The 27,209-nt window shown below is 54.8% G+C and overlaps 1 protein-coding gene across 6 annotated transcripts; it reads right to left on the bottom strand.

The window, feature by feature from the left end:
• Positions 1–823: 823 nt before the first annotated feature.
• On the bottom strand, positions 824–27,209 carry TMPRSS9 (transmembrane serine protease 9). Of its 6 annotated transcripts, XM_065042321.1 has the most exons (21): positions 26,440–26,570; positions 21,180–21,315; positions 18,470–18,621; positions 17,085–17,212; positions 16,578–16,645; positions 16,021–16,196; positions 14,145–14,186; positions 13,626–13,739; positions 12,781–12,952; positions 11,923–12,194; positions 11,053–11,189; positions 9,620–9,938; positions 8,916–9,087; positions 7,272–7,543; positions 5,591–5,727; positions 4,298–4,640; positions 4,087–4,203; positions 3,087–3,258; positions 2,530–2,795; positions 1,666–1,802; positions 824–1,251 (listed from the first exon to the last, which is right to left on the bottom strand). In XM_065042321.1, the coding sequence occupies exons 3-21, from the start codon at positions 18,591–18,593 to the stop codon at positions 1,090–1,092; spliced, it is 3,330 nt and encodes a 1,109-aa protein (XP_064898393.1). In that variant the 5' UTR covers positions 18,594–18,621; positions 21,180–21,315; positions 26,440–26,570; the 3' UTR covers positions 824–1,089. The 6 variants fall into 6 exon arrangements, 5 of the variants coding, with proteins under 5 accessions (XP_064898393.1, XP_064898391.1, XP_064898392.1 ...); XM_065042319.1 differs by lacking the exons at positions 21,180–21,315; positions 26,440–26,570 and adding an exon at positions 27,083–27,209 and having other exon boundaries at positions 16,021–16,199; XM_065042320.1 differs by lacking the exons at positions 21,180–21,315; positions 26,440–26,570 and adding an exon at positions 26,993–27,119 and having other exon boundaries at positions 16,021–16,199.

Genomic DNA, 27,209 nt, shown 5'->3' with positions numbered 1-27,209 from the left:
GTCCTGTTTCATCGGTGGGAACGTCGCACAAGTGTTCCAGCCCGGTTCAGAACCGGGTCTGCCACCTTGGTGCTGCTGGAGCTGGGAAGGTGCTGGATCTCAGTGCCAGCTGGGCTGGGCAAGAACAGACCTCTCGCTGCACCCAAATACAGAGCTTAAGTGCCCAAGGCTAGGAAGGGGGTTGGGGTACGACCTGCTCTTTAGTTTTGGTGGTTGGGTCTATGAGAAGATGTCTAAGTCCGCCTAAGGCTTAACACGTGAGCTCTGCAGCAGCTTTTTCTCGTGAACAGGGGTGTCTGTGTGCTTTACGCTGGCCAGTGGGACTGGACTTGCCACTGAAGGAGCTGGATCCTTGGGCCACCAGCTCAACACTTGGGATTTTTCCCTCCTAGCTTAACCAGAACAGTTGTCTGTGTGGCTGTGCCTTCATTCTTTGTCAATTTAATCACCTGTTCCCTTATGCAAAGGGAGCTGGGGGGTTGCCGTGTGAGAAGCCTGTTCTGATTGTAACGCAGGTGAGGTCTATGCAGCCTTAAGTCCAAGTGGTTTAGTCCTGACTGCTCTTGTGATCAAAGGGCGAGCCAGGGGACGCACTGAGCACCGAGTGGAAACACTTGTGTACCCGTTCCAAAAGCCATCGCACAACGTAACGGCTCCATCGAGGCAGTGAGGCCTGAGGCTTCTGCAAGGGCTGGGCTGAGCTTCCCCTGTCTGTTGGCTTTGGGGTGACAGCTCACAGGCGGAGCTCAGCCAAGCTACATGAACCTCTGGCAGGTCTTTTCGGGCACCCCTCCAACTAGAAAGGCCACATTTTAATGCGTAGGATGTTTGGCCAGGTCTTAAGAAGGGACAGGCCTCATTTATTTATAGAAAATGTCTAGAATTGTACCTTTCTATGCAAAGCGGTTACCAAATGCCCTGGTGTCACAGCTGCAGGGGGTGACACAACACCGGCATTTGCTTAATACCTGCAGACCATCTTCACCCCTTTGCAGCATCAAAAGAAAAGTACAATAGCTGAGGGGTTAGTGCATCCTCTGGCAATTACTCCTGTCATCCGTCGGCTTCCCTGAGTGGTGAAATTCAGCTTCAGAGCTTGAGGTGCTGCGCGATCCAGCCCTGGACGGCTGTGACTTTGGTGTAGACACCAGGGAAGTATGGCCGGGCGCAGCCATAGCCCCAGCTTGTGATTCCTGCCAGAAACCACCGCCCTGAGGGTTCTTGGCACGCCAGGGGTCCGCCCGCATCGCCCTGCGGAGAGAGGAGAAGGTCCCACGTCAAGCAAAGAGGTGGCCCAGCCCCCAGCTGTGAGATGTGTGGGACACGGGAACGTTTGCTGCCCTGTTCCCACCCCCAGGAGCTGCTGCCAGTGATGTGCTGGGATGCACAAGCTGAGGTTGGGGGTCTGGAGCAGGGAAGAGCGTGTTCGGAGGCACAACAGGGTAATGAAAGGGGCTGCCGGTGGTCTCTGCCGTGGCGTTGCCTCTCTGTGCATTTCCCTGACCTGTCACGGGTCGGTGGGGTGAGCAGAATGATGTCTATGGACTTAGGTAACGGTAACAGCCGGTGGGGACAGGTGGACGGGCAGGGTAAGGGCGTCCACCCCGAGGACTTTGCCCAGGTTTGCTCCGTCCCAGCCGCAGCGTTTGCTGCTCTCACGCTCACCGAGCAGCTGTCGACGGTGCCGAGCGGGAAGCCGGCACACAGCATCCTGCTGCTGATCTGGACGGGGTAGAACTTCTTGCAGGCCTGGTCTGCGATCACGTTCACTGCTGCTTTTTGCAGATGCTTTGACATGAGACCTGAGGACACAAGTATCGCTGTGAGTTTGCTGCAGAGCCGCTCAGAAGCAACAGCGTGTGTAGGAGAGGGGTTTCTTGCCAAAGGGAGAGACCCGCACTGGGAAGGAGAACCAGGCCTGGCTTCTCCCCAGCAGAGCAAGCACAGGAAGGTCCCTTCGGTGTGTGGTTTGTCAGGCTGCTTGGCTGACCCGATAAAATGGGATCAGGGTGGTCCGTGTGCTGTGGAAGCACAGCTGGAGCAGCTGCAAAGGGATGTGCAGCACTGTGATGGGACGGAGAAAGCTTGGGAGGGCTGCAGGAGGGCAGAGGTGTCACTGAGTGGAGGAGCACAGGGCCTGGGAGGAGACTGTGGTGACACCAGGGCTTGCGCAGGCTGGTGTCGCCTCCAGGGTCCAGCCTGGTGTGGGGAGCGCTTGGGGCAGCGGAGCGGGAATCAATGATATTTGAGCTCACAGGGGATGGGGCACGTGGTGTGGCCATCACAGAATGTCCTGAGCTGGAAGGACCCACAGGATCATTGGTTCCAACTGCTGTCCCTGCACAGGACACCCCACAGGTCACCCCGTGTGTCTGAGGACGGTGTCCAGTCTCTTCTTGAACACTGTCAGGTTGGGGCTGTGACACCTCCCTGGGGAGCCTGTTCAGTGTCCAGCACCTCTGGGGAAGAACCTTTTCCTCATGTCCAACCCGAACCTCAAGGACGTGGTGGGGCCCTCTCAGCCCATACCTCCTTCCTTCGTGGAGCCCCAGCCTGTGATGAAGCATCTGGCTCCTTCATGGAAGATGTGTGAACTGTCTGGGAGACATATGGGTCTGATGGTGCTGCTGAACTTGACGGGCGCGTTCAGCTCCAGCAGTGCCACGTCGTAGTCCAGGCTGTAGACGTTGTAAAAAGGGTGCTTGTAGATCCGGAATATTTTCTCCGTTTTGCCATCGATGCCGTTCAGGAAGGGTGTTCCTAGAAAGGCCACCCACATTTTGGGGTCACTGTAACTGCAGAAAGACAGCAAACCTGGCTGTTAGGAGCGTGGCCTCACAAGGAGGGCTGTTCCTCCACTTGTGTGACTGGGATGCACCACGGCCACCCCTTGTGAGGCCAGGAACCCGTCTCCATCACAGCGCGGACATACCCATGCTCTGCTCCACTCATTCGTTTTGGCACTTACCATCCGTAACAGGGAGCGTGTGCTCCTCGTGGGGCACAGCATCCCAGCCACGGCGCTGGATGGGGAGGAAGGGTGAAGCCAAGAGCCACCTGGCTTCACGAGCCCATCTCAGACTTACATATCGAAGCAGTGAGCTGCGGAGAGCAGCCAGCGGTCGGCGATGAGGACGGCCCCGCACTTGTGCTCCTTCCGCCGAAGCCAGAGGCTGACTTGCCAGGGCCACTCTCCTCGAGCCGCGGCGCTGCCACCCACGATCTTGCTGAAGGCCAGAGCACTCGTTAAGCCACAATCTGGGACAGAAGAAGAGGCACCATGGTTCTAATTAACTGTAAGTGGAAGGGATATCTGCCCTCCTTTCATAGCCCGACCCACAGTGGGGCCTGCTGAGGAGACAGACATGGGCCAGTGGGATGTGATGGATTTTATTGACCCATAGGACTTGAGGGAACGGCAGGAGATGTGCTGGGGAGGGTCAGTGGGACATGAGGAAAAGGTTCTTCCCCAGAGGTGCTGGACACTGAACAGGCTCCCCAGGGAGGTGTCACGGCCCAACCTGACAGTGTTCAAGAAGAGACTGGACACCGTCCTCAGACACACGGGGTGACCTGTGGGGTGTCCTGTGCAGGGACAGCAGTTGGACTCCGTGATCCTGTGGGTCCTTCCAGCTCAGGACATTTTACAATTCTGTGATCTGACATAAGACTGGGCAGACCTGGCATATTTGGGAACAAGTTTGGGAACTTGTTACCAGAGATCACAGCTTCCAGGGATGTGGTACGTGAGGAGGGGACGTTACAGCATCTTCTGGGCTGCCACGTTGTGCAGAGCAGTCTGGCCAGCTCGCACCAGCAGAATGACTGGCCAGGAGGCCCGTGTGCTGGCAGACAGGTTCTAATGTTTATAGCACAGGAGAGGAGGCCACGTGCCCTGGCAGAAAATTTGGACCCTGCTCATCCAGCTTTATCTTATAGGCTCTGACAGACCAGGTAGGACCTGGGCCACAAGGGGCTGGCCCAGGGCCCCAGTGCACAATGTGAGGCCCAGGGTGGCCCATGAGAAGTTGGTGGTTGCACTGGGGAGGCTGGTGATGTAGAATAAGGCTGCAAAGCAGCGCTCACCGCAGTTGCGCTCGTCAAAGCCGTTGCTGCAGTCGGCAATGCCGTCACATTCGGGATTTTCTTTTCCAATGCAGACGTTGCTGGAACACTTGAAGGTGAAGCTGGTACAAGGCACCACTGGAAGGGAATAACCCAGAGTGAGCTCAGCACCTTCTCTGCTGGGGCTGGAGCTCTCCCACCAACATGTCAATAAATCTGTAATCAGTTTTACCTGGGGTTTGGGTGGGCTTGGCAGGCTCTGTGGTTTGCAGGGCTGTGGAGGGTTCTTCGGTGGCTGTTGTGGTTCTGTCAGTTGGACTGGCAGCTGTGGTGCTGAACCGGTGGGTGACGGTGGCTGCAGCAGACGTTCTAGCGAAGGTTGAACTGGAAACAATGCCTGTGCCAGGACTGGGCAGCTGCGAGATGGTGTCCAGGATCCAGTCTCTGAGTTTGGTAATTCTGGAGTACACGCCGGGATTCATAGGCTGGGCACAGCCGATTCCCCAGCTCACGATGCCGGCCAGATAAAACACTCCCGGGGTCACCTCGCAGGCCAAGGGTCCCCCCGAATCTCCCTGAGGAAGAAGCAAGGCCATGGTTGCTCAGGCCAGGGCTGCGTGGAGCTGCCCCTCAGCTGTACCGGGGGACACAGCTGCCCCAAACTCTCTGTTCTCCAGCCCCGTGGGGCTGTTGCTGCTGGGCAGCGAGTGTGAAAGAGGCTGAACCTGGGGTCAGTGGCTCAGCCTGGCTCCACAGGTACAGGTGGCATTTGTCATGAGAGTTAATAGGTCCTGACAGCTCCTTCCCCCAGCGCAGGGCAACAAAGATGCTGGAGGGAGTGGAGCATCTCCCGTGTGAGGAAAGGCTGAGGGAGCTGGGGCTCTGGAGCTGGACAAGAGGACACTGAGGGGGGACTCATTCCTGGGGATCAATATGGAAAGGGGGAGTGTCAGGAGGATGGAGCCAGGCTCTTCTGGTGACAACCAGTGACAGGACAAGGGACAATGGGTGCAAACTGGAACACAGGAGGTTCCACTTAAATATGAGAAGAAACTTGTTTGGGGTGAGGGTGGCAGAGCCTGGCCCAGGCTGCCCAGGGGGTTGTGGAGTCTCCTTCTGTGCAGACATTCCAACCCGCCTGGACACCTTCCTGTGTAACCTCATCTGGGTGTTCCTGCTCCATGGGGGGATTGCACTGCATGAGCTTCCCAGGGCCCTTCAACCCCTGACACTCTGGGATTCTCTGAACGACAACCACCACCAACTACCACCATCTGGCTGCCGCAGGAGGAAACCGGCTCCATCCAGGAGTCCAGTCTGGCCCAACAGGACAATGGGATATTGGTCTAAGTCGTGCTCAACTTGACGGAGCTTTTTTTACTTTTCTGAAGCTCCAGGGGTCAGTGGGCTGGGTTTTTACAGCCTGGCCACAGCAACTCAGCAAATATTTCCTGAAGATGTGCTGAGCAGAGTTAGCCCGGCTTTCTGCAGCAACCCACAGAGCAGAGAAACTGCAGACTCTTACCTGGCAGGAGTCCACCTTCCCCTCCAGGAAGCCGGCACAGATCATTTGGTCAGTGAGGGAGAAGTTGTAGAGGAAATCGCAGGTCTCCTGGTCTATGATGCCCACAGAGGCTTTCTGCAGGATCTCAGGCTTGGTGGCTGCGTGAAAACCATGGGACGGGTGAGCATGGCAGAGGGGAGCGGGAACTATCGGCTTTTAGGCTGACCCAACACGTATTGCAGCAAAACAGGCTGCAGTCCCACCCAGAAGCTGAGTCCTGTAAGAGCTGCCCTGAGGCTCCTGGCTCACCCCAGGTGGTTTCATCCTCATGCACAGGACACATGGGCAGCAAGTTTCTGTTGTCCTGACAGCCGAAACCTCTATTTATGGAATTATTTCTTGCCAAAAAGATATCTGTCCTCTACCTTCCAGGTTCCATATAGCCAGCTGTCTTGTGCACTATGAATCTGCTGCTGCAGGTGCTGTTGATAACGGCATTTTGGAAGAGGAGTCAGAGGAAAAGGGCTAGATGTACTAAATTTATGAGCTTTGTTCTTATAGTTACACAGGAAAAAATGTGAGAGAATAAAAATTCTATAAAATAAAGGGATTGGACATTTAATCTGTAAAGATTTTAGCATAACAAAAATTGCTATATGAAGTTGTTCTAGCCAAAAGAAGAGAGTATGAGTTACCTAATAAATGTATTTGTAAGAAATATAATTCACCTCACATAACTGTTATTTTTAGAGGTTTCATTTAAAAACAAACAACAACAAAAAAAACCCAGACAACAAAACAAATTACTCAAGCAGCATTTCTATTTCAACTGGGTTTGATTGACTTAAAGCATAATTTTGATAAATAACAAGGCAGTTGTATCTAGATCAGCCCCTGGTCACCTGTCAGAGGGGCAGCAGGACCTCTTTGGGAGCACACGTGCCACCCCCAGGTCTTCTCCCTACAATCTTTGCATTTTCTAGTTGCTTGGAACACCTTTGCGACCGAGTGTGGTTGCTGTGGCTGACACTGCCCTGGCAGAGCTGGATCAGGTCCCTGAGCTGAGCTTAATGGGGAGAACTACCCGGGGAGCCCAGCAGGTCGCTCCTGGTTCCTGCCAGACTGCTCTCTCCATCTTCTTGTCTGCTGGTGGCTCCTAAGTAACTGTGGTTTAAGGTGCCCTTATTCTTGCTAAGCCTTGTGTTTCTGCCAGTTCCTGACTGCCCCCGTTACCATCCCCATGCTGGATGATCCCCAGACTCAGGCTTTGCTGCTCCAGAACCAATTAACTGGTAACGAAGGAGCACAAGTGTGATGGAGCAGCTGAGGGACCTGGGGGTTCAGCTGGAGAACAGGAGCTGAGGGGAGACCTTCTGATCTCTGAACTGCCTGAAAGGAGCTTGGAGCCAGGGGGGTCGGGCTCTGCTCCCCAGGAACAAGCGCCAGGAGCAGAGGAAACGGCCTCAAGTTGCGCCAGGGGAGGTTGAGGTTGGATCTGGGAACAATTTCTTCCCCAAAGGGCTGTGGGGCATTGGAACAGGCTGCCCAGGGCAGTGCTGGAGTCACCAGCCCTGGAGGGCTGGACAGACGGACAGGAGGTTCTCAGGACATGGGGCAGGGACAGGGGCGCGTTATGGTTGGACTTGATGATCCTGAGGGTCTTTTCCAACCGAAATGACTCTATGAGTGCATCAGTGCTTACCGTTCCCCTCCTCGAGGTGACCCCACCCAGAAATGACGCATTTCTTGCCAACGGGAAACTCCTGCGCAGCAGTTGGGAGACAGATGGGCTGGATGTGTTTGGTGAAGACAAGAGGTGTCGCCAGCTCCAGCACAGCCACGTCGTAGTCCAGCATAATAGGGTTGTAGAGGGGATGCTGGATCACTCTGGTTACATTGACTTTCACCCCACTCTCGTCTGTTCCATTCAGTGATGTTGTTCCCACGTAGGCTTCAATCTCTTCTGAATGTGTCCTGCAAAATACAGAATCCTAAACACGCACGTTCACACACACACCCCGAGCACAAATTCTGACGCTGGAATTGCAAACAACTTTAAATGCTGAGTGTTTGAAACGTTACTTTAGCAAAGCAGAGCCCAGCACAAAGAGCAGCTCTGCTAGGTCAGGCCCAAAGAACCGTGTCCAGCGGCGGCACTGATCGGAGGGTCCTGAGGAGCAGGTAAACCTGCAGGAATCCTCCCCTCACCTCCAGGAATTCGTCATTTCAGGAGTGTTCTGGCACACAGATGCTGTCTCTATATTCAGTAGGTTTTGATGGATTTGGGGGGTTTTATGTGGATTTTTCTCAAGTTGTGCTGTTTGTTGGTTTGTTTTGTTTTGTTTTAACCCCGTGTGAATTTTAAACATTCAGTTCTATGACATTTCTGAAGAACTGTTTCCTTTTCCTTGTTTTCCACCTGCTCTTGGTGGTTGTTTGATATCTTAGTAAAACAGTAAGAACGCATTTCTTAAACACTTTGTCTGTACCCTTTGTAACTGTATAGTCCCTATCACACACTCCCCACCCCGTTGTCTCTTCCCCCAGCTCCAGGCTGATCCATTTTGTCGTGCTTGTTTCGGATGCTGATCCACATCCTTGTGTTCACCATTTTACGTTATTCTAGCTCTGCGTGCAATGTTTGAGAGGTCGGTGTGCTGTGAACTACCTGCAACACACTGGTAATCTCAGTTGTTTTTCTGATAATTACTATTGATTTGCTGTTTGATTGCCGGTGCCCACAGAACTGCTGTTCTCGTGGCAAAATCCACAGTATTTCAGACCTTTTCTGGAGGTAGAAGCCGATGGAGACCCGTGCTCACGTGCAGACGGGTGGCTCTGCTGCTTTGCAATGCGCCTCACTTCACACATGCCCACCTTGCATTTCACTCACTGCTTTATTGCTTTGTTTAACACATAAAGCTGCTTTGAAACTCTTCGTAGTTAGTCCCTCACCCTTTCTGCTTCAGGAGTTTTTATTCCTGACAAACATCACCCTCTGGCTACTCATTTCTTTATCTTGGTTATTTCTAAACCTGGACTTGGGGTCTCGCTGTTTAACTACTCAAAATCAAACTGAGCATCCACCCTCTGCCAGCTGACCATGGGTCTCTATTTCCCATCTTACAGCCAATTTCTAAGGTTAAATTTCTTGCAGAAACTCGTGGCACCTTTCCTTTTCCACCCATTAGAAGCGCTGCCCTTGCTCCCTGCCCAGGCTACTTTAACCTTTCCCTGCTCATCCTGCCCTCCCCACAAAACCCGTTTACTGTGAATCTCTAGCAGAAACTCGTGTTGCTCTCCGCAGCTGCGGTCTGCTGGCAGCTCGGCGCGGGTCGCGTCTCACTCGTTGAAGCAGTGGGCTGCCGACAGCAGCCAGCGCTCCCCGATCACCGTGGCTCCACAGAAGTGCCTCGAGTCTTCTCTCAGGCTGACTTGCCAGGGGATCTCTCCTCTGGAAGCGTCTGTTCCTCCCACAATCCTGCTGGGTTTAGAGAACCCGGGTCGTCCTCCGCACGCTGAACAAAAGCAAAAACATGACTTGTGAGAATTCCTGGCAGAAGATAAGGAGAGAATTTTGCTGCTTCTAACCGAACAATATATTCATCAATGATTTAGACGAGGGAATAGAGTGACTGTCACAAGTTTGCTGGTGACACCGAGCTGGGAGCAGTGGCTGACACTGGAAGCTGTGCTGCCATCAGAGACCTGGACAGGCTGGAGAGCTGGGCAGGGAAAATGTAATGAAATAGAACAAGGGCAAGTGTAGAGTCTTGAATCTGGGCAGAACAACCCCAGGTTCCAGTGTAAGTTGGGAATGACCTGTTAGAGAGCAGCGTAGGGGAAAGGGACCTGGGGGTCCTGGGGACAGCAGGGTGACCATGAGCCAGCACTTTGCCAGGCTGCTCTGGGCTGAGCAAGGGCCACCAGATATTGCCACTTGTGACTGGGTGATTAGCACTTCAGCTCCATGGTGAAACAAACACGACATTTGGACCCGTGTCAGCCCCTCTTCGTGCCATAGTGTGCCCACCCTGGGGGTGCTCGTACCTTGCGGTACTGATGCTGTCACCGGTGCGCTGGCAGCTGGGGCTGGTGACGCGGTGGGGATGGTGCCGGTGGTGGTGGCGTTGAGGTCCACAGAGCTGACCACGTCACGGTTCGCACTGGAGTGTGGTAGGGGAACGGTGTCGATTGTGGAGGTGGGGGAGGCAGAAATGGCGTCCAAGATCCAGTCTCTGAGTTTGGTAACACGCGTGTAGACCCCGGGCCGCCTGGCTTCACCGCATCCGATGCCCCAGCTCACAATTCCCGCCAGGAAGAACTTGCCAGATGGTTCTTGGCAAACCAGGGGCCCACCAGAGTCACCCTGCAAGAGAAGCCACATGGTGAGCTCGCCCTGGGGACACTCCGAGCTCGTCCTGGCCACCCTCAGCATCTCTGTGTCCCCATGTCCCCCAGCTCAGCTCTGCTTATTGCCCAGCCCAGTGACAAGTGAAGCATCTCCTGTGCTGGCCCTTGGCTGCTCCTGTGTGCACACTGTGCTGCTATTAGCAGTATCCTGGTGCCTTTGAGACACCAGAAGAGCACAAGGACATCCTCCAGAAAATCTAGGGTAAGCATTTCTCCTGGTTTAATCATTTGTTAAACTGCTGCTCTGAAAGGTGAAGCCCAGCAGCCACTAAGCAGCCAGACGATGGGTGTTCATTGTGTGATACACAACCCAGGGGGACCATGCTAAGCTTTGCATGATGTTTTCTTGGTTTGGCCTGTGGTTCCCTGGTCAATTCTTTGGTACTGTGCAGCCATGTGAGTGTCACTGATGTAGGACATGAGGTGTCCGTGAAGCTGGCAGTGCCTTCTGGGGGCTGGGTTGCTCTAGGTGAGTAGTGAATAACCGGATGGGTCACGTTCATCATCCAACCTCGAAGCCTCGGTGGTACAGAAATATGAACCACTACCGCCAGAGAAGGGCGGTTTTGCTCAGCTGGTGGCTGTGGCCAAACCACAGGGTCACCATGGACATCACAGTCCCCTCTCCCCACACACGGGGTTTTCTCCAGCTGACCACGTGCAGTGCCAGGCTGGATAAAGGCTGACGAGGCAAAGAAAACACCAAGTTGTTCACCAAAAACTGCTGTGTATGTTTCAGTTTCCACTGCTGACCTTTGCCATCTGGATTTTGATCTGAGGACCCGCCAGGTACATTGGTAGCACCTGCCCTGATTACAGCTCAGGAAGTGAAGGAGTTAAATAGCCAAAAGAGCCCCTTACACAGCAGTGCCCTGCTCTGAGCACTAGAGAACATGTCCTCATTTTGGTCTTCTGCAGTCCTTGATCCCTGCTTGGGTCTGTGGCCTTGAACTTTGGGGTGAACCGTGACCATGGTGTCAGGTGCTGCTTCTGGCAGCGCTGCTTGGTGCATACCGAGAGGGAACAGACTCATATGGGGACATGTGCCGGCTTCCCCGGGCAGTGCTTACCTGGCAGGAGTCGATTTTCCCCTCCAGGTAACCAGCGCACATCATCCTGTCCGTGAGGGCATGGCTGTAGAGGCTGGAGCACAGCGTCTGGTCCAGCAGCTCCACCGTCGCTTTCTGCAGGAACTCGGGTTTCACCACTAAATGAGAAGATGTGGCCGTGAGCTCCTCGCAGGGAACCTCGCACAGGACCTGCTGCCCATGTTACTGCCACCCTGCCTGGCCAGAGCATGACCTGGGTGCACGAGGAAGAGTGTGAGCAGCAGGTTCATCCTCCCCCTCTGCTCTGTCCTGATGAGGCCACATCCACAGTACTGAGACCAGTTCTGGGCTCCCCAGATTAAGAAGGACAAGGAATGACTGGATGGAGTCCAGCAAGGGCTATGAAGATGCTGAGGGGTCTGGAGCATCTTTGTGATGAGGAAAGACTGAGGGAGCTGGGGCTGTTGAGCTGGAGAAGCTGAGAGGGATCTGATCAATGGGATCAATATCTCAGGGTGGGTGTCAGAGGATGGACCAGACTCTGTTCAGTGGTGCCCAACGCCAGGGTGAGGGGCAACGGGCACAGACTGAAACACAGGAGGCTCCATGTGAACATGAGCAGAAACTTGTTTGCTGGGAGGTGCCAGAGCCTGGCCCAGGCTGCCCAGAGCGGGTGTGGAGTCTCCTGCTCTGAGACATTCCAACCCCTGGAGCCACCTGTGTGATCTGCTCTGTGACCCTGCGGGAGCAGGTGGGGCTGGGGATCTGCAGAGATCCTGCAACCCAACCAGGCTGGGGTTCTGGGGTTCTGTGACCTGAGTTCCCTTCCCTCACGCCTCCTGCTCCACTCACACCCCACCACACCTCCCTCCTCTGCCTCGCTGTGCTTACAGAAATCCCCTCTGAGGTAGCCCCAGCCGGAGATGAGGCACTTCTTTCTGGTGGGGAAGTGATGCCCAGCGCTTGGCAGGCACACGGGCTGGATGTACTTGGTGAAGGTCACAGGTCTCTTCAGCTCCAGCACGGCCACATCATAGTCAGCCGTGTCGGTGTTGTAGGAGGGGTGCGGGATGATGCGTGAGATGCTCATTTTCACCGCCCCGCTGTCTGAGCGGAGGGAGGTGGTTCCTGTGTAAGCTGCCCACATGGCCGGGTCCTGAAACCTGGAGGAGAGACGGTTGGGACCATGTGAGCCCAGAGCTGCAGCATTGCCTGCAAACCAGAGCCGCAGCATTGCTGGGCATACCAGAGCTGCTGCATTGCCTGCAAACCAGAGCCACAGCATTGCTGGACATACCAGAGCTGCAGTATTGCCTGTGAACCAGAGCCGCAGCATCACCTGCAAACCAGAGCCACAACATCGCTGGGCAAGCCAGAGCCACAGCATCGCCTGCAAACCCAAGCTGCATTTTTGCCTGCAAACCAGAGCCACAGAATTACTGGGCAAACCAGAGCCACAACATCACCTGCAAACCAGAGCCACAGCATTGCTGGGCAAACCAGAGCCACAACATCACCTGCAAACCAGAGCCGCAGCATTGCTGGGCAAACCAGGGCTGCAGCATCACCTGCAAACCAGAGCTGCTGCTGAGCTGGTGCTGCCTCTGCCCATCCCAGCCACTGCAACAGGAGATCCCGGAGGGAAACCAGGCGTGTTGGGGCAGGGGCACAGCAGGGGCTGGAGCTGGGAGATCCGGCAGCTTTTGGAAACGGGGAAGAGGGGGGCAAGCTGGTGTGGCTGGAGCTTACTCGGTAAAGCAGTGAGCGGCGGACACCAGCCACTTCTCGGTGAGGATGGCGGCACCGCAGAAGTGCTCGTTGTTCTCTCGCAGGCTGACTTGCCAGGGGAACTCCCCTCGCGAGGCCTCGGAGCCTCCGACGATCCGGCTGGCGGTCTGCATGGCGGGGCGGCTCCCGCAGTCTGCAACGGGAGACAGACGGACAATCAGGGTCCTGCTCGCTGCACCCCGGAAAAGTGATCATGGGGTGAGTGGAAAAGCAGCTTCGTGTGCAATCCCAGCACTCGTGCAAGCAGCAGGACATTGCCAGGGATGTCACAGGGCATCTCTTCTGTGCAGACATTCCAACCCGCCTGGACACCTTCCTGTGTAACCTCATCTGGGTGTTCCTGCTCCATGGGGGGATTGCACTGGATGAGCTTTCCAGGGCCCTTCAACCCCTGACATTCTGGGATTCTGTGGTTTAACCCACAGGCTCGGAAAAGAGCACTGCAAAGCACTGGCCCATCAAAGCGACCTCCCTGAGACTCTTCTAAAGCAGGAAATTCTGAAGGGAAATATCTCATCTGGTTTCACTAGCTCAGCCACTGCCCTGTGACCTGTGCCCAGCAGCCCGTGGCCATGTGGCGTTTGCCCCGCATGCCAGCCCACTGGGAAGGGGGACTTGTCGTGACCCTTTACAGTTGGTGGTGGGACCAAGGTGTTTCTAGGGTACAACATCCTGATGCAGACACTGGCCTGACAAGTTGTGCCATGTCCTCGGCTCACTTTGGTGCCCAGAAGCCCTGCCAGGGTGTGCAGCCGTGGTTTGTGGCCTGTGCCCCTTGTCCAGGAGCCCGGCAGCGGGAGACTCACCGCAGCCCCGTTCATCAGAGGCATCAGCGCAATCTTTTCGGCCGTCGCATTCCGGGTTTTCTTTCCACACGCACTGGCTGTTGCGGCAGTTGAACATGTCTCCGGGGCAGCTCCCTGCGGACAGCAAGGCTTGAGTCACTCCTGTGCTCTGCAGCCCTCCCAGAAGCCATCCCCAGGGACAGCCCCGCGGTGTCCTTGTCCCTCTGCTCCCGGGCAGTGCCCGAGTCCCCGCGGGACAGAGCCAGGAGTGGAGCTACAGCTCTTTCTGAGCTTGCAGGGGAGAGGGCTGCAGGGCCCTGGAGCACCAGCTCAGGAACAGGATGGGGTACAAATACCCCTGGTACCCACAGCAGGTCAGGCTGCACAGCACAGCCACGGGAGCGGGACAGAGGGTCTGGCCGAACTCCTGGAATCACAGCATCATTTAGGTTGGAAGACACCCTTAAGATCATTGAGTCCAACCATAACCTGACTCTAGCACTAAACCTTGTCCCTAAGAGCCTCATCTTTACGTCTTACCTGATTTCAGTCCAGGTCTGTGGGGAGAAACCTCACTGGGACCTGCGACAAAGCGGGAGGAAGGGGGTTAGTGAGGGTGTCCCGGTGCTGTGTGTTCCCGTGGACTGCGCAGTTCCCTGGCCAGGGCTGGCAGAGCCTTTGCTTCATCTGCTCCTCCTGCCTGGCCATTGCTTTCCCTGCCCCACGGCCAGCGCCGAGCTCCTGGGCCGCTTCCTTCCCACAGCCCTTCCTCGGTTTGCTCCGCGGTGCCCGTGCACAGCGGGGGAGCAGCATCTGCAGCAACACCTGCAACATCTGCAGCCCTGTGTGTGTTTGGGGAGACCCCGGGTGCAGGGAGAAGTTCCCAGGAGCTGCAGCTTTGAGGAGGTTCCAGGGCTGAAGCAATGCCGGCTGTTGACTAGAGCCAAGGGGTGTTTGTGCACCACCTGTTTGGGCTGCACAAGGCTCCCAAAAACACAGGGACTCTGTCCATCGTTGCAGAGGGAGCTGTGGAGGAAACTACACCTGCATGTTTTCCAGGCACATTTGTGCTGGATCTGGAATCTGTGGTCACAAGCGACTCCACGGTCGCTGAAGGAAAGGAGAATTTCTGAGTCAGGTGGTGTCAGAGAGTAGTTAAAATATGATAAATATCTACCTAAGCAGGAATTACTGCTGCAGCTCTGAGGACAGCCTAAGGTACAGAAACCCAGCAGTCCACCTCCTGAACCTTGATCTGTTTTCCCCCAGGCTGGTTACAGGTGCTACAATAAAAACAAAAGAAGCTGCAATTTATGCTTTGGGCTCTGTTGTTGCTGCAGGTCCCTGAGGCTGCTCCCTATTGAGCAACCGCCAAGATCTGGCAAGATCTCCGCCATGATTCTGCTGCTCTTTGGTGAACCTGGTGCCACCTGGGAGCCAGGCAGACCATCTTTCATGGGTTTGCTTGGGTACCGGACAGCACCTCCATTTCTAACATTGCTGCTGGGCGTGAAGCCTTCACTGGACACCCAGAGCTGCAGCCCTGCGGTGGTTTGGCCGAGACACAGCTTGTGGATTTCACAGAATTAGAGAACCCCAGCCTGGTTGGATTGCAGGATCTCTGCAGATCCCCAGCCCCACCTGCTCCTGCAGGGTCACAGAGCAGATCACACAGGTGGCTCCAGGGGTTGGAATGTCTCAGAGCAGGAGACTCCACACCCGCTCTGGGCAGCCTGGGCCAGGCTCTGGCACCTCCCAGCAAACAAGTTTCTGCTCATGTTCACATGGAGCCTCCTGTGTTTCAGTCTGTGCCCGTTGCCCCTCACCCTGGCGTTGGGCACCACTGAACAGAGTTTGCTCCATCCTCTGACACCCACCCTGAGATATTGATCCATTGATCAGATCCCTCTCAGCTTCTCTTCCCCAGCTCAACAGCCCCAGCTCTCTCAGTGTCTCCTCATCACAAAGATGCTCCAGACCCCTCAGCATCTCTGTCACTCTCTGCTGGACTCCCTCCAGTCATTCCTTGTCCTTCTTAAACTGGGGAGCCCAGAACTGGTCCCAGTTGTGCAGATGTGGCCACAGCAGGGCAGAGCAGAGGGGGAGGATGAACCTCCCTGACCTGCTGCTCACATTCTTCCTCACGCACCCCAGGTCCCATTGGCCTCTTGGCCACAGGGCACATTGGTGACCCATGGTCACCCTGTTGTCCCCCAGAACTCCCAGGTCCTTCTCTGCAGAGCTGCTTTCCAGCAGCTCAACCCCAACCCGTGCTGGTGCCGGGGGTTGTTCCTCCCCAAGCTGCAGGACCCTGCACTTGCCCTTGTGCAGTGTTGGGTTTTTTTTTGCTGCTGTGACCTGTGGCGCCAGCAGCACCGGCACAGAGCACCCAGCTCTGCCTGGGAGGGGAACGCACCTGTAAGCGAAGCCGAGGAGATGGTCCCGTAGGCGGGCAGGGCCAGGCCCCGGTCGCGCAGCGTGGCCGCCAGCCCGTGCCTCAGCGCCTCCTCCTCCAGCGCTGAGCTCAGCGGCCGCGCGTCCCGCGGGGCGAAGCGCAGGCGGAACCGGACGATCACGCTCGAGTTTCCGTTCCTGCTGGATGGTAGAGAATCAATGGCTGCATTGGCTCCATGGTCAGTGCAAGCGACAGGCTCTTGTGAACCCAAGAGATGCAAAACTCATTCTTAAGAATTTAAGGTGCAAGTTTCTCTGGAGATGTGCTCTGGGTTGAAATCGTCATTTGCATTTTTTTCTTTAGCCCAAAGTTCAGCTTTGTTTGAACCAAGCAGTTTTCCTCTGCCTTCCTGACTATATTTCCAAATGGGGGAACCCAGAACATTGGTGAGATCCCAGAAGGAATTCCAGCCTTGACCAAAAAGCAGTTTGTACCAGTTTGAACAAGAGCGCAGGTGTGAGCGCACCCTCTTGGTGCAGCTCACGGGGATTCCCAGAGCACGAGCTGCCCACACTCACCTGTAGCCCAGGATGGTGCAACCGGTGCAGCTCCAGTCCAGCTGCGAGTCCTGGACACTGGACAGGAACTGCAAAGCAAAGAATGACGGTCACGCACTGGCCAGAAGACCCCGGGGAGATGGGACTAGAGGATGCCTGGGATTTTGCAGGGAGCTGGAGGTGGCTGAAGTATTTCCTCTTGTCTGTAGGCAGCAGGACCACCAGTGTCCAGCTCATGTGTGGCCCTTTGCCCGCCCTGGCTCGGGGCACAAGGCAGAACATCCCTTCTTTAGACCTTCCTACCGCCTCTCTTTCGCAAGGAACAGGCCTGAGCACACATTTCCCACTCTGCAACATCACTTAGGGCCCTGACACGGCCCCTGAAGTGCAGCTCAGCCCTCTGCTGATGTTTAAGAAACCCCTGTTCTCCTCCTGCTCTCGGCATCCGCGTTCCGCAGAATGAGGACAGTTGAGCCGGACCCAGCGGAACCGCCACAGGCTCTTCCCGCCAAGCCCAGCAGAGCTCACCAGCCTCTCCAGCGCAGGCGTCAGCACCCTGTAGTAGTCGGAGGTCTCGGTCTGTAAGCTGCTGTTGAACGCGATTCCGCGCAGCTCCACTGTGTGCTCGAAGCTGGTCTCTGCCGCAGGGTGACAGGCTGAAGGGAGGGAAGGCGTCTGTCACGGCACGAAGGACACACGGACATTCGGGGCTGTGGTTGGACCCAGCTTTGCTCGCTGTCTGCTTTGGAACAGATCTCGTCGTGTCCTTTAAACCCACCCTGGTCTGAGCAGCTCGACTGCCCCTGGTCACCCCGGCTGCCTTGGCGGTGCCGCTTGGCCGTGCAATAGAGGAATTTTGCACCAAACTAATTTGAATGTGAAAATGGTGGATTTTTTTCAAGTTTGAGACAAAATCCATGAACGCGTGGGTACAGCCTGGCAGTGCACTCCCGGACTGGCCCCTTCCTGGCAGGAACAGGCTGGGGAAAGGTGTATTGTTCACCAAAGGCAGCTCAGGAATTTGTATGGCACTGGTGAGATCTGTCGGGCTGGGGTCGACCCCAGGGTGCTGGTGTGAGGTGGCATCTGGCCATGGGACACCAGAGGCAGCAGGATGGGGGTGGGAGAGGCAAGGAGACAGTGTCACCCCCTGGAGAGTGTCCAGAGGAGGAACACAAAGCTGGTGAAGGTTTGGAGGGGAAGCCGGATGAGCAGCAGCTGAAGTCCCTGGTCTGTTCAGCTGGAGCAGAGCAGCCTGAGGGCAGAGCTCATGGGCTGCAGGTTCCTCAGCAGGAGCAGGAGGGGCAGGCTGAGCTCTGCTCTGTGACAGTGACAGAGCCCAGGGAACGGCAGGAGATGTGCCAGGAGGGGCAGTGGGACATGAGGAAAAGGTTCTTCCCCAGAGGTGCTGGACACTGAACAGGCTCCCCAGGGAGGTGTCACGGCCCAACCTGACAGTGTTCAAGAAGAGACTGGACACCGTCCTCAGACACACGGGGTGACCTGTGGGGTGTCCTGTGCAGGGACAGCAGTTGGACTCCATGATCTGTGGGTCCTTCCTGCTCATGGCATTCTGTGATTCTATGAGTAAACCGGGCAATGGTTGGTGGCAGGAGGCGCTGGAGTAGCAAGACACAGCAACAAGAAATTTGGCAGTCACAGGGTGAGATTAGAGGGGAGGAACAGAGCACACGTGTCATGAGACACTTAATCTTAAGTGCTTCAAAATTTGATATTCAGAACAAGTTGGCTACAGCCCTTGCAGTTTGTGTGTGTGTGGGGAGAGCTGACCACATTTTGTCCTCAGCAGAAGGCTTTTGAGGATTCTTGCTACGAGGACTGTGACCTGCACAGACCATTTCTCTTTTCTTTGAGCAGATAAACTGAAAGAAGGTACCGGGCTGCACACTCACCCAGCAGGATCCCCAGGTAGAGCGCGGTCACGCTGCCCACCACGGCGGCAGCCGCCGTCACCTTCCAGCAGCTGGGCCTCGGTCCCCTGCTCTGGATGCTCAGCACCGGCTTCATCTGCTCCATGTTTGCTGAGCAGCTCTACAGGTGGCTTCTGCGATTAAAAAGAAGAGGAGGAGAAGAACCAGACTGAGATGAAGAGCGACATGCCAGCTATGGTCACCCCAGGAGCTCCAACCAGTGCATTATCACAGGTGAAAGGATGGACACACACGGCATCCCCTGAATGTGCCTCAGGCTGCCGCCAGGAGATTTTACTAATAAATCCAGATTATAGGACTGGAACACATCAACCATGGTGGCCTCTCCCTGCCTGGTTCCCCTTCCCTTTCTTCCTAGGAGGCCACTGCTGAGCATGGCCATGTCCCTTGTGAACATGAACCAGCCTGGTGCCTCCATCTCCACGCTCTGCACGGGCACTTTTGGTGACACCAGCTCTGGGTGAGCACTGAACCAGTGTCCCAGTGTCCCAGTGCCACAGGCCCTGCCCGGGGTCCGCTCAGGACAGCACACAGTACCTGCTCTTCAGCAGCAGCCCCGGGCGTGCTCAGCAGCAGGTCCTGACACCCATGACGAACTAGTAAGAGTGCAGACAGAAAAACAACATAAATGCCCTATTTTTGGCACTTTCGAGATCACATTTGGAGTACTGAACACCTTCAGTGCATGAAAAGCACTAAGGTACTTGAACAAGTCTGGCAGGGACGAGGCTTGGCACCTTGGCTTGTTCTTTCTGCCTCAGACATCATCCCTAGTGAAGATCCTAAAACCAGCCGGCATCACTCGCAGATGCTTTAGGAGTCCTGGGGCTGCAGTAGCAGGGGGAACAGTTAAGTTGGAAAGTACATTTATCTCCAAGCAATCCTATAGGCCTGCCAAAACCAAGACTAGATTGCAGTCTCAGCCTTAAATACAAAACTCTGCAGCCCAAGGAGAGAGCTGTGGAGAGAGACCTGCTTGATCCTCCAGCTATTGACTATACCAGAGCAATTGGACTGAAAACTGCAAGAAGCTTTGGCTGCTTCTACTGGACCATTCTGACTCGGCTGCTGCAATCCTGACACTCGGCTACTTGTATCCCCATGGTATATGTTCTGTGGATTAAAACTGGCTAAGAAATAAACTTCACCCTGTAGCTGTTCACAGGGCAGATTCCAGGGTGAAGTTTCACACGTTGCCCAATGCTACTCCATATTTTTGCAGGAATTGTGAAAGAAATCTCAAATCACAGTCAGTAAATCCAGTGGGTGACAAAACTCCCTGTAGTGGAGCTCCCAGTGCATAGTGATGCAGAGCAATTAATCTGTGCTTTAATTACAGCTATGACACCATCCCGATGAGCAGTTTCTCCTTCCCTGTGCTCAGCACTGACACTGGTGCTTCCAGTATTTCCCTTCGAATGGCTCAAACCTGCACAGGAACCAAAACCCCTTCACATGATCACATATAGACCCAGTGGCCTCTGCCAGATTTGTTCCAGTACGTCGATGCTTTTTGTGCGCTGAAGATGCTCAGACGGGACACAGGACTCCAACTGTGGTCTCAAAAGGGCCAAAAATAGGGCATTTATCTTGTTTTTCTGTCTGTACTCTTGCTAGTACAAACCACACTGTTCCTGGTTTGGTTTTCTTTTTGCACATCAACAACTGGATATCGATAGGAATGAAACAGCCTGGAATATCCTCCTTTATCCCCAGCTGGTCCATCAGCCGTACTTCAGCCTTGTTAATTTTTGCAAGAAGCCTAACGGGACAAGAAGGGGGTCTGGTTTCCTGCAGCCCTGAGATGTGTTCTATGAAATTACTGGGTTAATATTCCACACAGGCTGGCAGAAGACACACAGCCCTTCTCTCCAGACTGGTGCCCAAAAGTCCATCTAAGACAGTTTGGTTGGTCGGAGATGAAACACATCAAGTCCAACCTTCTCACCAGAGGTCCAGGACTCCTCAGCCTTGAGCTGCTGGGAAACTTCAGATTTACAGGTCACAGGAGAGCCTTGGCAAGTTCACCTCTCAGATTTACTCTGCCTGGATATCAACAGCTTCAAGAACATAAAACCCACTCAGATTTCCTTCCTCAGTTCCAAATTCTGTCAGCTTGTCTTGTCCCTTCCTTCTTGTCCTTGTCTTGTCCCTTCCTTCTTGTCCCTTCCTACGGGTTCAGAAGATGCTGTGAGTGACTGGGCTGCAAGAGCAATTTATTGACACTATAAATCAGGCTGTGACTTCAGCAAACAGGGAACCTGTGGAGGAACAGCCTTTTCTAATGCAAATCCACCCAGCAATGAAAGAGAAAGAGGGAGGAAAGCACTCAGGGAGCAGCAGTTTCAGAAGAGCTTTTCAGCCTTTTCCAAGAGGCGTCAGCAGCTCTTTGAACAGGAGCCTCCAGATAAGAGATTTTAAAAGGTCACTTCTTTGTGAGGCATCAGACAGAGAGAAGGGGAGAGGGAGGGAGAGGCTGTCCAAGATGCCTCTTTTTTTTCTAGCAGACCTCCAAATATCCTTTTTCAGCGGTAACTGAGCCTGGCACAGATCGGCACGTTGGGCCCGGTGTTTGTTCAAACAGTATCTCCATTTGACAATTCAGCTCTGACTGAGAGGAGACAGGCAGAAACATTTATTTTCCAGTGGTCCTGGTGACCTGGATACATACAGATGAGTCCTGTGCCTTCCAACAGGTTTGGAGTCACCGGCTCTCTCGTGGGACGCTGAATAAGCTCAAAAATCTGGTCCAGATACGTTGACCAGTGGTCTTATACCATTGGGCTTTACAGGTAGGACAACCGCATCTGAGAAAAAGAAATAACAGACAAAACTGGCTGTGGCTGGGTGATATTTTGATGGTACAAGTGAGTTGAACTCATCAGGGTCCCTCCTGCTCTTCTGCAGCTTCTCCTGTCGCTCTTCTGCCGTCCTCCACCACGAGGACGTGGCCAAACCAATGGTCTGGTGAGCAGGGAAGAAGCAGGGAAGGAAACAGGAAAGGAACAGTGGTACCCATGTCTTCAAAAGTCAACTTTGTTCACAGATAATGAATATGAGACAAAACCAAACGTCCCCAACTGGCAGAGCCCTGGAGACTTTGGGCTGCATTTCTACATTTTAGCATGTTTGGATGGTTTTCTCCAACACAACAATTATAATGGGCAGCCAAGGTGCTGCAACCATTTGAATAACCGTGTGTTAATAAAACATTTGCTTTATCCCACATTACGCTGGTACCGTAACAGGGCGGTCTGGCTCCCGGCACAGCAACACGGTGTCTGCTGAGGGTTGTAAAGCCACCTCCTGGCCTAAGGTCACAGCTGTGAGTCCTCACCAGACAGCGCCTTTGCGAAACACGGCATTGGTATGAAAAACACGCGACTTGCTGGGGACAGACAACAGCAAATCCAGCTGCAGCCTCAGGAAGTAACGAGCATCTGGTCAAAGGTGAGTGAAGGACTTAAGGGTTTTATCACTGAGATAAGACCTGTGGCACTTCAGAGGAGGAATACGGCAGAGGCAGAATCACTTTGGGCTAGAAGGAGAAAGCCCAACATGAAAAAGTAGACCAGTGTGCCCTGTTTGGTGGGTTCGCCATTCAATGATCACAGGTGCCAGAACAACAAACCACATCTGTGCCACCAAACCACGATCTGGAGCAAGACAGAAGATGGTCACGTGCAGTAAGTGAAATCAGAAACACGACCAGAGGAGATGAAGAGATGTGGGTGTGCAAACAGCTCTGCCGAGAACAGCAAACCCCAAATATCTCTGTTAAAATAGGGCCAAGCGCTGTGATCTTTTTTCCTTACAGCTGTGAGCTTGTGTGCAAACGGGGCTCAGCGACTCGGGGCAGCAGCTACTGGTGGGAGGTGGGATATTTTCCATGGGGAGTGGGTTTATCCCCAGTGGTGTTTGCTGGGTGGTGGTTGTGTCACTCTGGAGAGGCCGAGACCCGTGAGCCTGTTCCCTCTCGGGGCTCGGGGACACCCCGGGGCTGCACCGAGCGGGGCCGGATAAGGGAGGGAGTGCTGGAATAACACTGGTGCCTCCTGGGGTGTCCTCCCTTCAATTTCCCAACGAGATGCTGATACGCCACGATACGCCACGATACACCACGATACGCCATCTGGAGCAGCCGGCCCCTTCCTGAGCAAAGACAAAGCCCACACGCTCGGCAGACACGGTCACACCAGGTTTGGCTGGTGTGGCCTTTTTGTTTCGTGTGGCACAAGCGTCTCCTGACACCAGAATGGTTCCCTGAACCACCCAGCGCTGAGTTTCTTTAGTACTTTTGCTTTAACCCAGCTCCAGCTTCTGTAACTGGGCCTGTGGAGCTGTGCATGTCCCCCCCTCGCTGTTGTTAACGTTTAGTGGGGCTGTGCTGCATCTGAAGAATACACCCGACTTCCCAGTATAAAAAAACACTGTCACCTTAGAGGCTGCGGACCCTGGGCTGAGGATTTGACACTTTCCACAGAATCACAGCATCCCAGCCTGGTTGGGTTGCAGGAGCTCTGCAGATCCCCAGCCCCACCTGCTCCCGCAGGGTCACAGAGCAGATCACACAGGTGGCTCCAGGGGGTTGGAATGTCTCAGAGCAGGAGACTCCACACCCGCTCTGGGCAGCCTGGGCCAGGCTCTGGCACCTCCCAGCAAACAAGTTTCTGCTCATGTTCACATGGAGCCTCCTGTGTTTCAGTCTGTGCCCGTTGCCCCTCACCCTGGCGTTGGGCACCACTGAACAGAGTCTGGTCCATCCTCTGACACCCACCCTGAGATATTGATCCATTGATCAGATCCCTCTCACCTTCTCTTCCCCAGCTCAACAGCCCCAGCTCTCTCAGTGTCTCCTCATCACAAAGATGCTCCAGACCCCTCGGCATCTTTGTCACTCTCTGCTGGACTCCCTCCAGTCAATCCTTGTCCTTCTTAAACTGGGGAGCCCAGAACTGGTCCCAGTTCTGCAGATGTGGCCACAGCAGGGCAGAGCAGAGGGGGAGGACGAACCTCCCTGACCTGCTGCTCACACTCTTCCTCATACACCCCAGGTCCCATTGGCCTCTTGGCCACAGGGCACATTGGTGACCCATGGTCACCCTGTTGTCCCCCAGAACTCCCAGGTCCTTCTCTGCAGAGCTGCTTTCCAGCAGCTCAACCCCAACCCGTGCTGGTGCCGGGGGTTGTTCCTCCCCAGCTGCAGGACCCTGCACTTGTCCTTGTTAAACTTTCCTATTGAGGTAGATGAGCAAAGAGCCCCCAGCACTGTCAGAGGTGAACCATGTCCCTGCTGGGACCCATCCCAAGCAGCCGCTCGCTCTCAGCTCCCTTGGAGCTGCCCCGGTGCAGCCGCAGTCCTGCTCTCAGCAGCCCCGCAACACTGCGCAGCCTTGTTTATTGTCCCTCTCGGACTTCAAATGTCTCTCAATTTGCAGGTAAGAGGATCCTCTCCCTGCCTGCCAGCTCCGCGGGCTCAGCTGGGACATGACAGACAGGCCGGGCTCCCACCGCTCCCATTATCCCGGTAACAAAGGCTCTCACATCATTTCCACCCTGAGACGCTCCGCCTCGGGCTCTCACCGGGCAGATTTGTACCTGCAATTACTTTTTAAACTCTTAGCCACGGATTACACAATAAAATTAAAGCTGCCTTCCTCCCCCTAGCTGCGCTGGCTTGAAAACTGGGTACAGATAGTAAATACTGAATACACACGTGAGTACCCAGTCAGCAAGGAAGTGCCATTTTTGTCCAGCGGCTTCTCACAATAGGAGCACTATATCATTTGATACTTTTCAGCTCATGAATGGCCAAGAAAAACTCACACGCTCAGCTCCTGGCATTTCCTTTAGTGCCAGCACCCTCCTCCTTGGGACACCGCGTCCCATCCAGCGCAAAGGACCCAGCACGGTCCCAATGGCACTGGTGACATAGTGGGACTGGAGGTTCTTGGAGGAGCAGGGGCTAAAGCAGATGTCTTCATTTTGCAGACAATCACATTTTATTCTTTCTTACCAGCTTACACAAATTAGAAGCAAAGTGTAAATTACTTTTTTGCTTAAGTCTAGTTTCAGCTGTTACTACAGTTTGGCAGGTTGGCATTGACGTTGACGGGCACAAAACCCCCACGCTACCCTGAGTCCAGCCCCCTGCCAGGAATACTGTGTCAAAAGATGAGTTAACACAGAGAAAGCAGCCGGGGTGAAGGAGCAGCGATGCCGGGAGCTCATGACGCCTGGGCGGTGGCAGTTGTGTCACTGACCCCAGAGGCTGCGCAATGAGAGTCCATGAGTGGGGGTGCGGGACCGTGGCACCCGCTGAACTGCGGAGCTGAGGCGGTGAGCACGGGCGGCCAGCACGGCACGGCCTGGGGGATGCCGGCGCACACGGGCTGCTCAGACCCCACTTGGATCCCACTCGGATCCTGCTCAGATCCCACTCGTATCCCACTTGGATTCCACTCGGACCCTGCTCAGATCCCACTCGTGTCCCACTTGGATTCCACTCGGATCCTGCTCAGATCCCACTCAGATTCTGCTCAGATCTCGCTCAGATCCCACTCAGATCCCTCTCAGACCCTGCTCAGATGCTTTTCAAATCCCACTCAGATACTGCTCAGATCCCGCTCAGATCCCACTGTGACCCTGCTCAGATCCTGCTCAGATCCCGCTCAGATCCTGCTTAGATCCTGCTCAGATCCCACTGTGATCTCAGCTCAGATCCTGCGCTGCTTTTCCTGGCACATCCCCCCAGGACCGTCCCTGGGCAGAGCTCGGGGGATCCGACCCGAGCCAGCTCTGCTGAGCCGGAGCACAAGCGGGTGCGGAGCAGCTCTCACCAGCCCCTTCGTCCTTCACCCTGGGGACAAAGCGCCGTCCGGCTGCAGGAACGTCACCTGAGCTCAAACGCTGGTGCTGTTCCAAGGCCACCGAGGTTGTGACAAGATTCACCCCATGCCAGGGGCTGAACTGCTCTCAGCCATCGCTGCGTCACTCACGGATTTTGTACAGTGATAATGTTGCTTATTTTAGTGTTGCTTATTTTATTTTGGTAAAGCTGCATTTTTTATTTCTGATGAAGTAACCCTGAACTTCTTTCTTTCTAGAATATTTCACAATTTGTTATAGCTTTTAGATAACATGGACCTTTCTCTGTGTTTGTTTTCCAGAGCGTTAAATAAACTAAGACGTTCTTCCTTGACCAGGACTTCCAAAGAGAGCCCAGGGATCACCTTCCACCCAGGCTCATCCATTAGATGCACATTCGGTACAGCTGAAGACAGGCTGACCAACCAAATATCCTACAGAAATACACTATAACCTGCAAGACAGAACGGGCAGAAGTGACAAACCTCCACAGATATTCAGTTGGGAGCCCATTTGTGTGGTTCCTTTGGTCTGACAATCGTGAACAAATCCCCTCTAGCATCACCAGCTGGTTTGTGCAAAGTGCTCCCAACCTGCCTGGAATCCTTTGGAAGCCGCATGGAATTGAAAAGACACTATAAACGCACTTCATGATGATCACATAAAGAAAATCATTTAGGCGTAAGCCACTGAAAAGGAAGCACTGAAGTTATTTGCATCTATTACTTTAAATACAAGATTCGATGTTTCCCCCAAAGGCAATAAATCCAGCAACAAGCGAAGCAATTTCCCCGAGCACAGAGGGGAAAATTCAGCGGGGAGGAGCAGTTTCAAATTCCCACTTGCTTGGAAATCCCGGAGTGCGGGCAGCAAACCCGCTGGAAAAGTGAGGAGGAGGAGGAGGAGGAGGAGGAGGCATCGCCCGAACCCCCGGAGCCCCGAACCCCGGAGCGATCGCTCTGCCCCGGGTGGCGGGTGCAGCTCCCGGGAACCTGCGGGGGTTCGTTCTCCCAGCCCAGCCAAGAGCCCCCGACACCGTGCGGGGAACGGGCGCAGGAACTCACCCGCTCGGCTTTCCCCGCTGCCACCGGCGCGTTTCCCCGGCCCCGCCGCCGTGGCTCTGGCAGCGCAGCCTCCCCGGCTCTGCCCGGCGGCACCGGCCGCTCCGGCCCCGGGAGCCGCTGCAGGGGCGGGGGGCGGCACACGGGACTTTGCATACACAGCTTAAAGGCGCAGCCCGAGCACCGGTACCGCTCACCCTCAAAAGCGGGTTTGTTGGTGTTCAAGCACGTTTCTCCCCCCACCCCCGAGCAGAGATGCCCCCAGCCCGCAGCAGTTTCTGCGGTTCGCTGTGCCACAAGTCCCGTTCTCTTCTGTCGGGTTTCACCAGCAGGGCACAAAGCAAAATTGCTGCCCGGTTCATGGCAGTTGCACTGGATTCACCCCACTCAAAAGAACCTGCAGTCCTGAATTCGCCCCACTCAGCACAACTTGCTGCCCCGAATTCACCCCACTCACCAGAACCTGCAGCCCTGAGTTTGCCCCACTCAGCACAACCTGCAGCCCCGAATTCATCTCACTCAGCACAACTTGCAGCCCTGAATTCACCCCACTCACCAGAACCTGCAGTCCCCCGCAGGAAACCCGTGTGGGTGATTAACAAGCACTGTCCCATGCACAGAAAATAGTAAAAGGGAGCACTCTTACAAAAACCCACTCGTTTCCCAGTCAGACGTCCACAGGCCTTACAGTCGGTACTCCAGTCATCATCATAACAATCTCTGTGCGAGGAGAATGGCCCGAGGGCAGGCAGGGACCACCCAGCACCACACAC

Source organism: Columba livia, chromosome 27 (genome assembly GCF_036013475.1).
Source record: "Columba livia isolate bColLiv1 breed racing homer chromosome 27, bColLiv1.pat.W.v2, whole genome shotgun sequence".
NCBI lineage: Eukaryota > Metazoa > Chordata > Aves > Columbiformes > Columbidae > Columba > Columba livia.
The sequence above is the reverse complement of the archived record's forward strand: the minus strand, read 5'-3'. Positions and strand labels throughout refer to the sequence as shown.

Bases quoted from the DNA above. Each gene is read 5' to 3' on its own strand.
- TMPRSS9 (XM_065042319.1), bottom strand. From the start codon at position 18,593: ATGGAGCAGATGAAGCCGGTGCTGAGCATCCAGAGCAGGGGACCGAGG. The intron at 14,187-16,020 runs GTGCGTTCCCCT...GCTTTGTCGCAG, and splicing joins CTCCTCGGCTTCGCTTACAG to GTCCCAGTGAGGTTTCTCCC. The intron at 5,728-7,271 runs GTAAGCACTGAT...GTTTTCACGCAG, and splicing joins TCACCTCGAGGAGGGGAACG to CCACCAAGCCTGAGATCCTG.